The sequence below is a fragment of the Calidris pugnax genome, unplaced genomic scaffold (assembly GCF_001431845.1).
Source record: "Calidris pugnax isolate Ruff unplaced genomic scaffold, ASM143184v1 scaffold24, whole genome shotgun sequence".
Classification (NCBI taxonomy): domain Eukaryota; kingdom Metazoa; phylum Chordata; class Aves; order Charadriiformes; family Scolopacidae; genus Calidris; species Calidris pugnax.
The window spans coordinates 18,510,238-18,524,717 of NW_015090922.1; the positions used below are offsets into that span (position 1 = coordinate 18,510,238).

The 14,480-nt window shown below is 46.2% G+C and overlaps 1 protein-coding gene across 3 annotated transcripts in view; it reads right to left on the reverse strand.

Moving 5' to 3' along the window:
• VIT (vitrin) overlaps window positions 1-14,480 on the reverse strand; it is a 56,232-nt gene that overhangs the window by 9,001 nt on the left and 32,751 nt on the right. For 2 of the 3 annotated variants that reach the window (XM_014951281.1, XM_014951282.1), the window contains exons 10-14: window positions 11,451-11,489; window positions 11,293-11,349; window positions 10,598-10,660; window positions 6,288-6,335; window positions 1,609-1,671 (exon numbers count right to left, since the gene is read on the reverse strand). In XM_014951281.1, coding sequence (XP_014806767.1) covers window positions 1,609-1,671; window positions 6,288-6,335; window positions 10,598-10,660; window positions 11,293-11,349; window positions 11,451-11,489 — 270 coding nt within the window. The remainder of the gene's footprint in view (window positions 1-1,608; window positions 1,672-6,287; window positions 6,336-10,597; window positions 10,661-11,292; window positions 11,350-11,450; window positions 11,490-14,480) is intronic. The other variant, XM_014951283.1, reaches the window with a different exon arrangement.

Here is a 14,480-nt window from a genome sequence, read left to right on the forward strand (position 1 = left end):
TTTGATTTCCATCCGATGATGCCTCCTACCAATCAGACTGTACAAAATAGTGTGTTTTAATCATTAGGTAGCCCGAAGGCTACAAAGCCCGATTGTTCTTACTGGCTTATGCAACTGCCTCCCATCTCATTACCTTCAGTTTTTTCTCCCATAGCTGTCTGTTTTTCTAATTTTAATAATGCTGAATTATAGAAGCGTGACTGAGAACCGTGTTCGTTCACAGCATATCATGAGACAAGACAGGAACCCACAACAAATAATACCTCAATTAATGTCCAAGTTTTCCTGAGTTTCCTGTCCTTCAAAAGGAGCTACACCATGCAGCCTATATGTGGAAAGTGGGGAGTTTGTTAGCCAACTGGGTCCAGGCATGCAAAGATTTACATACAGTTATATACAGACTTGATTTCCGGGAAGGATTCAGACAGCAGGAGTGTTTCAGTTCTGGGACATTAGTGAGAATCTGCAAGAGGACAGGCTAAAGGTGCTCTGGAGGGAGCAGAGTGCTTTCTGATTTGCAGGGAGGCAAAATCTGAATTATAGCTTCTATGGTCCTGAGGTGTTAGAGGGATGAGAGGTTTGATTCTGGCGTGCTTTGTCTCAGATCAACTGCTGGAAACAGCTGCGCTTGCCTGCGTCTCTGCTACACTGAACTCTGCTGGGCTGCAGCGAGATCGGGTCTGTAGCACAGATCCTTACCCCTTTCTTCTTCTTTCCTGTATTTTCTGTATTGGTTTTAGGTATATTTGACAGCTTTGGAAAAAAATGTTCTTAAGTATTAGGAGGAGCGCCTGTGAATGTACAGGTATTTGGTTCATTAGTTAATGTTAGGAGTCCTTGAAATGCCAGTTCTGCGAGAGACAGTGTTCAGCTGCTGGAGGATTGGTAAGAGAGGATCCGGATGCCTGTGGGAGAGTGAAGTCCCCTCTCCAGGGTGGCTTCCCATTAGGACATGGCAGATGACCCTACCTCTCCTCTCAGAGCTTGCTTTTTCTTTTTTCTTCTACTCTGGGCCCCATCTAAAGATGCGTTAATAGGCAAGTCTGCCTTTAATCCCAAAGGGCTGTAGAAGATTTCCTTTTCAGAGCAGGGGATCCTGCATTTCCAAACCCGGACTGAGGGATCCTCAATGCATCCCCCCCTCTCCTCACTGCAGCAGGCACCAGGTCCCTTCCTCAGGTGGTTTCCTTCCCTCCCACCCGCAGCTGTGGGAAGAGTGCCCACGCTCAGCACAGCCACAGGAGCCTGCTCTGGTCAGCAGGGCTCACTCATCTAAAGCCTGGCCGCAACACACTGCAGTGCTGTCCTCTGCCATTGACGTCCCCGAGCGAAGCTCTGTGCCCCAGGAATGTGGAGCTGATCTCCCTGCCCAGGTAAGCTAAATCTTGGCTGTTATTTCTTTCCCTGTAGAAGCAAAACCCAATTATGTGTATGAGAGGGGTTGGCAAAGAGTGCTTCTTGTTCCTCTCCAAGGGAAAAATGTGTTCCTTGAGTTTCTTGGGCTTTCTTGAAAACTTACCTTTTGCTGTTTAATTTGAATGCATTCTAGCAACGTGTAATTAGTAAAAAGGTATTGCTTAAATATGAAATTAATTTTGATGTACATACTTGGATTCCCCTGGGAGATGGGTTCCACTGGCTTCAGATTCAGCTCTTCCTTTGAACTGAAGTCTAGAGAGAGGAAGGAAAGGCTCAGTCAGTGTGTGCTTGGTGGCTGCCCTTGCTTCTGAAGGAAGCAGGCAGTCAGGTGGCTGCAGGGTCCCCCCCTGGCTGGAGGATTGATGAGGGAGAGAAATGAGGACGGGGAGCGTATCCTTGGAGGTTACCTTTTTCCACCTACACCACCTCTAGGATAAAACGAGTGGAAGCATTTCTAGAAGTGCTACCAAAATCTCTCCGAGCACCAAATTTGACTCCCTTTTGCAAGTCAGTCCCCTTCCAGTAAACAGGTAGCTTTAGAAAGTGTGAGATTAATATAGAAAAAGGATGAGAAATTACTTGGTGCCACAGAGCTTGTCTCTCCACAGCAGGCAGCCATGAGCACAGCAAGCATGGGAGCATCAGTGTATGTAAAGAGAGCACAGGGACAGGTCACCACCTAAATTTGACAGGAGGTGTAACAGCTCTGAGTGCACACACCGCCTAAGCTGGTTGCTGAAGATATTAATGACCGAGCCATAATGATGCAGAAAACAGCCAAGAAAGTGGGAGGAAATACCAACTCCAGCTCTCTCCTTCACCACTTATTTCCATTCCAGTTATGTCACATGAGCCACCCCTCATAAGGGGCAAATACAACTACTTTGAGTCCTTCCACCTGAATGCTGAAAGCTGTGCACAGTGCTGGCTCAGGGGCCTAGTTTGGATAAAGCCTGAGTAGGCAGTGCCTAGTGTAAAGCTGACCCGATGCCCGATTGCCCGCTGGGAGGCTACAGCACACTGCGGCATCTCTGGGACAGAAAGGTTGCCTTGGCTTCTCATTTTTAAATTCAGCTGCCAGTGAAGAAAGTTTCTACTGCAGGGACTACCCAGTCCTGCTGACAGGTAGGATTTCCCTCCGCTTTACTCATCCACAGGTGTCTGCTGTTGCCTGTCGTTAGAGAGGGGTCACTAAGCAGCTGGAGCACTGGGGTTGGCCTCCTACAGGAGCCCGTGTGGATGAAATAGGTAAAGGGCACAAAGATTAGCCCTACTTTGTTTATGGCAAGAGCTACTGAATTCTTTGTGTGTTTTCTTTGAGCATTTCCCTGGCTATGACTGGCCGGGTTGGGACAGTCCCAGAGCTGGCGTGGCCTTTTGTCACTGCACCTGTGGTGCCCACAGTCCCTGCGTGCAGCAGTGTCCCTGTGCTCCTTTCCAAGCTTTGGAGCAGATGGTTTCTGGACATGGCATAGAGTCTCTCCACCCATCCTGACACTGGCTGTTGTGACAGAAATGCCTCACCCCCATGGTTAGTGGAGCCAGTCTTCTCCTGGCAGAGCAGGCCAGCCCAATTCGAAGGCAGGCTGAAGAGCCAGGCTCCAGCTGGCTTTGTCCCTCCTGGCTGGAGCTGTTGTCCAGCACATTGCTGGCTTGTGCCTCTTGTCTTGCCCCTCAGTGTGCCTGGGACGAGCTCCCAGGAAAGGAGCAGGGTTGAGGGCTCCTGGTGGTGTGCGCCTGGGGAGGGAGGCAGAGTGGTGGCACTGGGGCAGTGCTGCCTGACACTGGGCACCGGCTCCCAGCTGAGGAAAAGTGATGTTTTTGGAACAGGGGTGATGCAAAACAGCTCTATCCAGTGACATCTTCTGCAGCAAACACTTCTTCTGTCCTGTCCCAAGACTTCTGAAAGTCTTGCTGCCAGAGATAAAATCTGCCTTTGGCCTGAGGAAGGGCATGGCACAAATCCTGCTCAGGTGCAGCTGCTGCTCCTGAGAGATAAACCCTCTGCCATCTGTGGCACTGCAGGGAGCGGGTGACTGAGGAGCATTTTAACTGGAAATACCTGATGGGAGCAAACCCACCAGCTGCAGGCACAGAGAGGCACCAGTGTGACTTGGGGAGGCACCAGTGGCACAAGGTGCCAGCAGGAGTGGCACAGGGAGGGGGAACGAAGACAGGGTTAGAGGAGGAGAGTGAATTTTGAGCTTAGGCTGGTGTCCCCCTGTGGCTGCTTCCTGGATAAATGTGAAGGAGGGTGGTTCAGCAGCCAGGCACAGTAAAGTGAAGGAGCAGGAGCTGCAGGAGAACACTTTGAAGGAAGTGGCCACGGGGCCAAGTGTTTCTTGCAGGCTGAGGCTGGGCTGTGCACTTGTGTCTGGTGACTGTGTTGCTCCACCAGCAGCCACAGCCTCCCAAACGCAGGACAGGAAAAGCTTGCTGGTATGATTTGGCAATGTCCCTGCTCTGCCCTTGAGCAGGTGTGTAAATGCCTGCAGACACAGTCCCGTGGACACTTTTGGATGGTTCCAACCTGCCTGACTGCCCAAAGGCAGAACCCTCCTCTCACCAGGTGGGGCCTGATCTGGCCCTGCCACTGGCCCCCATGCCTACCTAGTGCTGGTGGGACTGCAAGGAGAAAGAGCAGAATTAAACTGGGAAGAAAGAAGAAGGTTAATGATGGGCTGGACCAGCAGCCTGACACAGCTCACCCTCTGGCCATGCAGGTACCTGGGCAGAGAGCGGCTGGCGGGCAAAATGTCTCTTTTTGCTGAGAGCACTATCTTTACAGTGGGTTTATCCAATGCAGAAGTTATGGGTGACATAAGAGAGACAAAGGGAGCACTGACTTGGACCCATACATAGCCTCTCTTTGGGAACCACATGGATGAGAATGATTGTGGTTTTTTTTCTTTAAAATCTGAAATAGCTGGCAGCTTGCCCTCCTGTGTATGTTCCGGTACAGGCTTCAGTTACATGGGCACATAACGGTTCCTCAGTAATAGACCAAAGCCACGCTTCATCCTGCAGCCCGCGCACTGCATACCTCACATGTGCCAGCTTGGTATCCCATATGTGCAGTTCTCCCCACTTGCCTTATTTGCAGAACAGAAAGTAGGTGGATTTAACACTGTAGTGAAATTAGATATTAACATGTACCATCCATTTTAGCAACTAAATTGTATAGTGAAGCTAATTCATAGTTATGCATTTATCTGCATCCGGTAAAATCCGTATCCCTTACCCAGCTGACATTAGCTTTGTCGGTACGGCAAACCCAAATGTAGGCGATGCAGCACTTTTAATTTTTATTTGCCAGTGCAATTACCAGTTCTTGAAGGTTGTGGGTCAGCTAGCTGATTTGTGCTTAGTGTAAGAATAAGGTCACCCACCAAACAGTCTTCCCCAACTAATTGGGGAGGTGGTCAGTCTCTATAGGCCTCCCTGTTCTGCCAGTCCAATTTAATGTTGTCATTGCCATGGGAATTTCAACTTGCTGCATGGGCAGTCTACTCTATGCTAATTAAAGTTCCCTTCACTGATTGTCACAGCTGTCCATGCTGATTAAACTTCCCATTCATTTAAGTAAGACAGCAGTGACTATATCCATGCCAGAAACCATTCCTTTGAAGTGACAGGCTGAATTCATCAGACTTTATCACACTAGTCTACGCAGGCACTTCAATTGCTGAGGAACTATTAATACAACATCCCTTCCCCCATGCCCAACCTCTCATTGCATTTAATGCAATCTGTCATTTTCTGCCTCAAAATACCCCTCTGTACCCCTGGTCCTAGTGCTGTAGGTTATTCTCAATAACCACACTGATGTCTTAAGCTATAGAGGGTAGAAACACTTCCTCTCTCTGGCTCAGACTGCCGCTGCTGGAGAAGGGAGATCTGTTCATGTCTGGGACGATGCAAATTTTGACTCAACCACCACCATTGCTGACACTGAATTTGCAAGCCAATGCATATGGGCTATGCTGCTCGTCACAGCCAGTGCAAGGATTAGTCATGCCTCAGCTTTGAAGTAAGCAAATTGTTCAAGGAAATTGTCTTTACAAGGGCCACCGGGCACAGCCCTCTCTAGCAACAAAACCCATGATGGCGAAGACTTCTTATATTGGATGGTCCCGTCCCTCCTAAGAGAGAGAGCACCTGGCCATAAATTGGCCTGTAGTTTGTGTAGTCTGCTTTAAATGTTTGCGAGGAAAGGGATCCTTAAATTCTGAACATGTAGAATCTGCAGTTGGTAACTGCCCTAAATTAAGGGTTCTGCAATTCTTGATTCTGTTGATACTTGAGCCTGGTAGAAATGTAGGGTTTTTTTTCCACTTGCTCAGCAGTAATTATAAACACATTGTCATCTGCATATTGTTGGTTTTTAAAGCTAAAATGTCAGAAAATTTCAATGATTCTCATTATTCTTTACACTCAGCTTAAACTCTCCTTTTCTTATCTGAATGTCTTTCCGATGTACATTGACATCAGAATAATCTGTCATTGTCTTCACTGATTGCAGCTCTAGACTGTGATCCCAACTGTGGCATTCCCCAAAATACCTTATTTCCAAACAGATTTCAGTAGCTAGAACCCCTTTCCTGGGATGTAACTGCCAGCTCTTTCCAGAGCTCATCTGTTCTGCTCCTGCTTTAGGCAGGAACTCGAGACTGATGCAAGCACAGAATAATTTTAGCTACTAAGATGTAAACGACATACCTAGTTTATAATTTTAAATAATGTAATTACTCCTTAAAATGAGATTCTTATCAGCAGTGTCATGGGCCTGATGAATAGATATAGCTTTTCTCATGTGTGATGGAAACCCATTATTCCCAGACTAGTTACTGGATGCTTTAAATATTTACCTGTGTCAAAAAGGCTCAATCCAGGTTTCCACAAGTCAGTTTCCATTGCTTTCACACATGAAAGAGAAGAAAAATTATTGCTGAAAATAATGGAATTACTAGAGATTACCAAGTTCTGATTCAATTTAGAAAGGTCAATTCATACAATGAATTATCATTAACAATGGGGAGCTAAGGAAATCAGTAAACCTGGAAATCTCTATGCACACTTTTCAAGCCATATTTAGGAGCCTCATCTCACTGCCTCCAGAGCACTAATCTTTTTTTATGATTTTAAATATCCCCCTAGATTTGTTTTGGTCTTGTTTCTCGAAGTTGTATTGATACTAAGGCAAGTATACTCACTTCAGCATACTTTTGCCTGGTTTAGATTGTTTTCCACTGAAAATCTGCAAGTACCTCTCATCTACAGATTTCTATCCCTCAGTCCACCCAAACACAAAGAAGTTGTTTAAATTTGTTTAAATTTTGCTTTAAGCCTATCAGGTATGGAAAACTTTTTTTTTTTTTAAGCCTGCTGAAGAGCTTTCCCAAAAAGCAATGTTTTCCTTGACCCCTCGCAATCCATCTCCAGGTTTGTTGAGAGTGGTTTACAAAGACATATATTTCAGGCCCATTGAATCCATACTGCCTTCTGTGCCTGAGTTTCCCTGCTCAGACTGGCAGCTGGCGTGCTCTTGACCAGAGCCAGTGGGTGAACCACAATGTAGGTTTGGAAAAAGCCATGGGTTTGCCCGTGTCCTCAAGCCTAGGGAGAGGACTGACCTTGTCCTGAGGCTGCCATCCCAGCAGGAAGCTATCAGCTTCTCTTTGGGAGGGAGACTTGTTGCTTGAGACAGATGGCTGAGTAAGATGTGTGGTCTCCCTTAGGGCAGGAAGAACTGTTTCATGTTTCCCCCTTCCCTCCTTACACTGAGCACTGCTTAGGCACCTTATGAAAAATCTAAAAACTGGGGAAAGTGCTGAGAAGTCAGTCATGATACACACAGAAGTTTTGCTGTGATTTCGCTTAGGAGGAGAAGTAGGGTGAAGGAAGGGCAGGCCTGGCTAATGGGGAAGGAAACAGCAGGAATGTCATCCATCTGAGAAGGGTTGTTTGCCAGGATTTTGTACATCCCTCAGCAGAGTCATAAGGAAATGGCAGTAACTGCAGCTAGGGGTGCTGGTTGCATAGCAGGAGGACCCTATCTATAGAGAAGAGTTGGTGCTCTTTTGTTATCAGTAGCCAATGTGTCTCCTCAATGCTGTCACTGAGAACAACAGCAGATTTCAGTGAAACCAGCTTGTGAATAGATAATCTCAAAAAGTGTGCTTCACCCTCCCAGGGTGGAGGAAAAGCATCCAGTGACTGCAAAAGAAAAAGATTCATATGAAGCTACTTTTCAGCCTGACTAGCTGAAAAAAAGAGCTAAAGATAAAATCTTGAAGAAGACCCAGCACTTCTTGAGTCCTCTGTACAAATGTGCTGCTGTATGAGTTACAGTGGAAGGCGTTCTTAAAGCAGTAGGAACTGCACGGCATGTGGAACCAGCTGAGGAGCTGCACAAAGATCTGCCCATCTTTTCTCTTCTTCATATGCAGGGATGTGAGCTGAAGGATGCAGGGCAGTGGATGTGCCTGTCCCATGTATCACAGGTTTGCTTCTGCTGCCAGCTTATTGCCAGGGACTACCCTCAGAGCACAGACTCCTCTAACTTCTCTACCTGTTTAAGCTCAAAAAAGATGGACAGATGCTTTTCAGAAAGACAGATGCTGACAGGTTTTGAAACCTTGTGTGGTAAGAAAGTCCCTATGTTTTCCTTCTTAATGAAGAAAAGCACTAGATAAGTGCCAAGGATTTTGGGTAGCTGGTTGCAAGTATGCCAACTATACAGCTTTCCGAGTGACCTGTGAATCCAGGCAAAAGCTCTATTTCTTGCATGTAGTCCTAGATATATAATGAAGAAAGCTCTGAATGAAATGCATATCTGAAAGGGAAATTATTATTCTTATAAGTAGCAAGGGCTTTTATTTTTCCACTTGATGATGCCCAGAAAAAAAATACACCACCACAACTCTTCAGTATAATTATCTTCAAAAAAATTCTGAGCTAAGTGAGTATGCAATTTCAAGTGAGTTAATGGGCATTTTCAGGAGCTTGGAAGAGTTGGGACTTTCTGAAGAACGCGCAGCGAGAAGCTGCACAGGCAACCAGTGTGTCAGGGATGTTTTCCCAGCACACCCTTTTGCTAACCTGAGCTGAATAAAGGAAGTTCCTCAAGAGCCTGGCCAAACCCACAGAACTGATCACTGTTGTTTGCAGAGCAGCATGTGTACGCTTGGTAGGATCAAGAAAAACAACTCTCCTTTCCAAGAAGGCAAGGAGTTGTTCAGAATTTCCCTTTGATCGTTAGAAAAATTGGCTACATCAGAAACAACACGTGAGAGCTGCCAAGACCTGGGCTGAAAAAAGATCAGGACTCATTGGGAATACAGCAAGTATGTGTTTGTGGGTTTTTCCCTTCTTGTTCTGTGATGGAGAAAACAGAATCATTCATGGTGGAAAATCTGTGCTTTGTAATCACCTTCGGGGGGACCTTAAGGTGCCTGAAGCAATTAGGTGGGGTGAAACTCTGACTTCAATGTAAGACTCAGCACGGTGTTCCCCTGTTTCTCTGGCAAAGCTTTGGCTAGCCAGCACATCCTTTGGGCCAGATGTTTGGGGTCTTCCCATTTCAGCCCTGCCAGGAATGCGGGTCTGTCACCACAGACTACCCCTGCCCTGTATTGTGATCAGGTAATCGGTGCATTGCCATGACTGGCATGCTGACAGGCGATGTATTTGTTCTGCATAGGCAAATGGTGCCCCCCTGCTTCCCCTCTGGATTTTGTCAAGGGCAAAGGGAGACAGAGGACCACAAAATCCGTGAGATTAGGAAAACCAGAAATGGCTGTGACATCAGAGGGCCAAAAAGATATGAGAAAGACAAACACAGATGGAAACTAGAGGGAAGAGGAGACTGAAACAAGGAGAGGTATAAAAGTGAGGAAACAGAGTCAATCTTAGGAGGAGAAGGAGTGTATATATTTTAAATATCCTGCATATAGGTCAACTACAAATTTTCATTTTGATAGGGTGATTGCTGGGTAAACTGAAGTCCTGCTGCATAATAACATCCTTTAATCTTGACATCAGTGACCGCTTTGCTGTCTCCTGTTGCAATACTCCTTCTGTGCTTCCCAGCTCTCACCAAAGCCTTCGGAGACCAGGGGGCACCCTCAGGCTCTGCAGCCTCTCCCTCCCCAGGGGGTTTGGCTGCTTGTACTTGAGATCAGCTTCACCACAGCACAGCTCTGTCGCTGTGGCCCAGGTTTGGGTGCAAGGGCAGTGTGTGAGAAAGGGCTGTGGGAGGCATCCATGGGGGCCTCCACCCACACTGCTCAGGGACAGCACAAAAGCGTCTACCCTTGCCTTTGCTCCTTGCTTCTTTGCCTAGTCTTGTATCCTGTTATCCTGATCCTGGCCTTGTCTTGCTGTTCTGGTGGCCTCTCTCAGTTGGTCAGACCTGCCTCATCACTAGGGACTTGCCTGGCAGCCTGGGCTGTCAGCTGTCCCTGGGTACCACCACTGGACCCGTTCTACTGTTCTTGTTGGGTGTCTGTGGGTCTGCGGCCCTTGTTGGTGAGGGCCAGACCTGACTGCCCTGCTGACACCCTAGCTCCTGTCTCTCACCCCACTCTGGCTGCTCCTGGACAAAATCCATCTCTGAGAAACTTTGTTGTCCTGTCAAAGGAGAGTTAGTGTTTGTATGTGCACCAGGTGCACCGGAGCCTTAAGAAGTTGTAAGTGGCCTTGCAGAATGCCTGCTGATGGGGCTGCTTGCTGCTGAAGGATGGTGAACTGCTCAGCCAGGGAGGAAGGCAAGTCCAGGTGATGTTTCTACCCTAAGTATTAAAGGCAACCTCTATGGTTGCAATCAGCCTGGAGGCTCCTGGGAACAACAGGAACAGAAGATTTACCTCAACAGCAGACCTGAGAGGCTGCACAGAGCTGCTTTTTTGTTTCTCGTTTTGACTAACAAATAAGGAGAATTGCAAACACTGTGGTAGATGTTGATTCCCACGGCCTGAAACAACAGCTCACCAGTGACTGAGCTGTCTTTTGCCTTTCTCAGACAGGAAGCTGCTAGTTGGCATTCAGTGCGTGAGGCTTGTCCTGGTCCTCCTCCAGGACACACAAAACCGATTTGCAGTACTGCCTGAGGACTAATTTTGGGTTGTTAAAACCATGAAAGAGAGCAGAAAAATCTGCTGCTAGCAGTCTTGCTCACCCAGGTGGGCTGGAGAGCTGGCAGCCCTCCGGAAGGCAGCAACAGGCTCTTGGCGCTGGATACCTGCGTGATCCAACAAAGAAGTGAGAGGTTAGATGCCAGCAGGTGAGGAGAGAGAAGCACGGTCACAGGGGGTGTGATGGCCCCAAACTGTCCTGCAAATGTTTTCAAACCAAATGGAAACTATGGGTTTAAGAAAAAAGAATTAAGAAGCTGAAAGAGGTTGGCAAAAGCAGAATAGTTTAAATGTTAGTAGGTACTGCATGGTGCAGCTATTCACTGGTGCACTGGAACAACTGGTAGTGGGTCCTGAAGCTCTGATCGTGATCAGGGTCTGGAAACTGAAAACGCATTTCTTCTCAGGGTCAGACCTTCATCCTCCAAACTTAAACAGACACAAAGTTCCCTTTATTATTTTGCAACTGCAATTGTTATAAAATACCTTTATAATTGGTTTTAGAATACTATTTTGAGGACATTTCTAAGTTTATTCCTGTTTCTTTTTTTTAAAGAAGTTTCTTTTTTTAAAAAGTTACACTATTGTCCCACAATACCCAGTGTGATATCTACCCTCACTGCATCCTGCTACGAACATGGTTAGGAGTGAAAACGGTGCATTACTGCATGACTTAACAGATGTGAGTGGTGGAACTAGCTACAGGGAGGAGTTAGAGAAGTGATTGTAATGCCTTTACCTGTACTGGGTCGTAAAATATTCCTGTTACTTGCAGATGTGGAAGACCCCCTGAATGCTTTGAAAATATTGTATTGGTTAGTACATGGGACTTAAACACAAGGTTTTCTAGTATTTTAGCATTACAAATCTACTAGCTATTATTAATTTAAGACATACCTGTATTCTGTCCTCTTCCTTGTGCAGCCTGAATCTGTCCTAAGTAGACATCAAAATGAAAAAATATTATTTATACCATGTTTGGTTCAGGACTACTGTTACCTGGCTTTTCCACTGAGCTGTTGTGTTTTTTTTTTTTTTTTTTATAGCTGTCAGAGTTAATGGTTCATATATAGAGCGTTTTCATTAGTATACTTTCTCACATGTTAAATGTATTTTGAACCTGCTTAAAAAAGGATTGACTTGCTTGGTCTGTCATATAGATCGGCCTCATTAACATTCTCTTCAGTTATGAGTATTACTTGTACAAATCTCTGGTTTGCATTTAGAAGGTTTGTGGTTACTGCTGTGATTTGCTTTCTCTTGTAACTTTCCTTCTCTCACTCACATTGGTTATCTATGTTTATTTCTATTTCAGTACTATTCAGTTGTGCTGGTTGTGTGAGGAAGGTTAAAAAAGCTCCAAATCCAAAACAATCCCCCAAATTAGATACTAGTCTTTCTGCAGAGAGTGAGTGGATACAGGCAAGCAGGCAGACTGTAAATAATGAGACAATGACAAAAATAATGTGGGAGAATTCATGTGTCTGAAATGTCTTCACCATTGTCAACACAAAAGCCTTTTTTTTTTAAGGTGACGGGGTTATTAATTTCCCATTGTTAACAATACTAAAGGCTCAAAGCATTTGCAGACAAAAACCACATCTTTAATCATGCCTTTCATTTCATTAATTATTCTTAAGAAGCTTGTTAACAAACTTATCCTTTAACAAGCCTTTATTCATTAGTTTTCCCAGAAAGATTAATTCCAAAGCCTGGTGAAATCAGTGGGAAAGTTCTAGCTGACTCCTGTGAACACTGGACCAGGGCCCACGAGATTTTTATCAATAAGATATCATAAATGAGACCATTTTGAATGGTTGTCTCAAAAAACAGGAATTGCTGCTCCCTGGGAATTTGATATTGCAAAATTAGGTGACAGCAAATAGCTTGTGTTTGACCCAAACTCGAACCTTCATAGGGCACAGGAAGCCCTTTGATGGGATTTCTAGGAGGTGTTCTGAGAGACCTTGTAAACTCCAGATGCCAAAGAGATCCTGTTTGAGGAAATAACAGGCTCATCTGCCAAAACTGTTGAGGCTTTTAAACCCTGGAAGCTTGGAGCTCTGGCTCCAGATGGACCACAGCTAGCCCAGGCCGACTTTTCAGGCTGTGGAGGGGAAAGTCTGTCTTTGCTGTATGGGGTTGTGCAGGGCATGCTTTCCACACGGGAGATCAGTATGTGCCAAAGAGGAGGAAGAAAATTAACTCTGAGCCTAAGAGCTTGCCTTGTTTTGCGTTTTCCACAACTGAGCCCAAATGTGTATATAACAATCTCTATAAGGTCAGTAGAAATGGAGTATAAGAGGGTAAGAGAGATTAGCTCAGTAGCAGAAGTATTTTATGCCACTTCTTTAATGAATTAACCCTACCCCCTGCACCCATGTTGGCAATGTGGATTTCTCTCTATGCTCCTTTTGACTGTTCCTGACTTTGGGGCTGTTCCCTCCTGTTGTACTTCCCAAGGTGTGTTACCACCATCCCCGTGGTAAGCTGGTTTCTGCCATGCCTTCCCTGGCTGGGGCAAACGTGGTGGTGGTAGAGGGGGAAAGGCTGGAATCGCGCTTCCATGGTCTGCGAGGCTTGTTCTTCCTTCAAATCTGAGATGCCTGTGAGCCTGCAGCATGTGAATGTGTGCTCATTAAAGCACAGCTCTGAGCAAGCTGGAGGCAGGACTAGAAGAGGTCTGTAACAAACCGGGGATGGACAGTCACCAGGTGAATTCCAAGAACTGGGTCAGAAATGAAAGCAGTAGAGTAGAAAAATCTTGGTTGGGAGCAAGTCCTGTAGTGAGCAGGGAGGCATGGAAATGATAAAGGATAGGAACAGCAGAGACAAACATAATTTGAAGTGGACCTTGCAAATGGTGGGAACTGATTCGAGAAGGCAAGCAGCTACTCTATGCACAAAACATGCCTGGCCTCTATAACTTGGTCAGCGCCTCTGATGGGTTAAGTAATCAGATTTAACTTGAGGGGAAAGGCAGCATCGAAAAATAAATGCCAGCTGTTCTCCCTAGTGCCAGGATGGAGCCCTTACCCAGTGCTTCCTGAAGGTATGAACCCTGGTGACCTGGTGCTGCTGGAGAAGAGCTTTCAATGCTTTCTCTAGCACTTACACTACTGTAGTGTCCCCAGACCTTTTTTTTTTTTTTTTTTCTTTTTACTACTAGGGTAAGTTGCAGCCAGGGATAACAGTGTACAGTGGTAGGCAGTGCCCAGCTTAGAGTTCCCTTCTGAAAAGAGTCGCAGCCTTTGAACTGAGCTGGGGACAGCGTGCAGGGCAGTGCCGTGCCTGAGGATGCCCGGGCACTCACTGCCTTATCCTTGGATGGCAGCTCAGTGCCTCAGTGTGGCACTGGGGATTGTGACATGGCTTATGGTTGCAGTGTTCACAGAAGCACTGGGTTTATTCCCGGTCCTCACCTATGGCCCAAGCAGTTGCGTGAGAAAGGAGAGGGCAAAGTGAATTTTTGGCCCTTGGAGTGTACTTGGTTGACTGCTGTTGGAAAGAGGCAGAAGCCATCGTTGTACCAGAGCGTGGCTGAACTTAAAGTTGTGCCCAGGCTAGTAGAGAGTTTGCATCCACTTTCAAAGCCTGCTGCCAGTGCTGCTTCCCCCTCGGGATTGTCCTTTCCCACACACTGCACTGGTGAAGTGCTGCGCTTGCTAGTAGAGCGGATAAGAATAAGCTGTCAAATGTCACGCTCATCGCATCAGTGGTTTTTCATTTAGCAGTTTTGCCAGATCAAGTGTTTAAAGCAGGGGTTTTGCGATGGTGATATTTTCCCTGTTTCTGTGTGTTTGATGAGCAGAAGATAAAGGGCAAAGAACAAGAGTTAGGATGGAGGAGTTTTGCTCCTCCTCTAACGCTCTAATCTGCCTTTCTTTTGCCCCTGTGAACTTTTGCCAGTACCAGTGGCTAGAAACA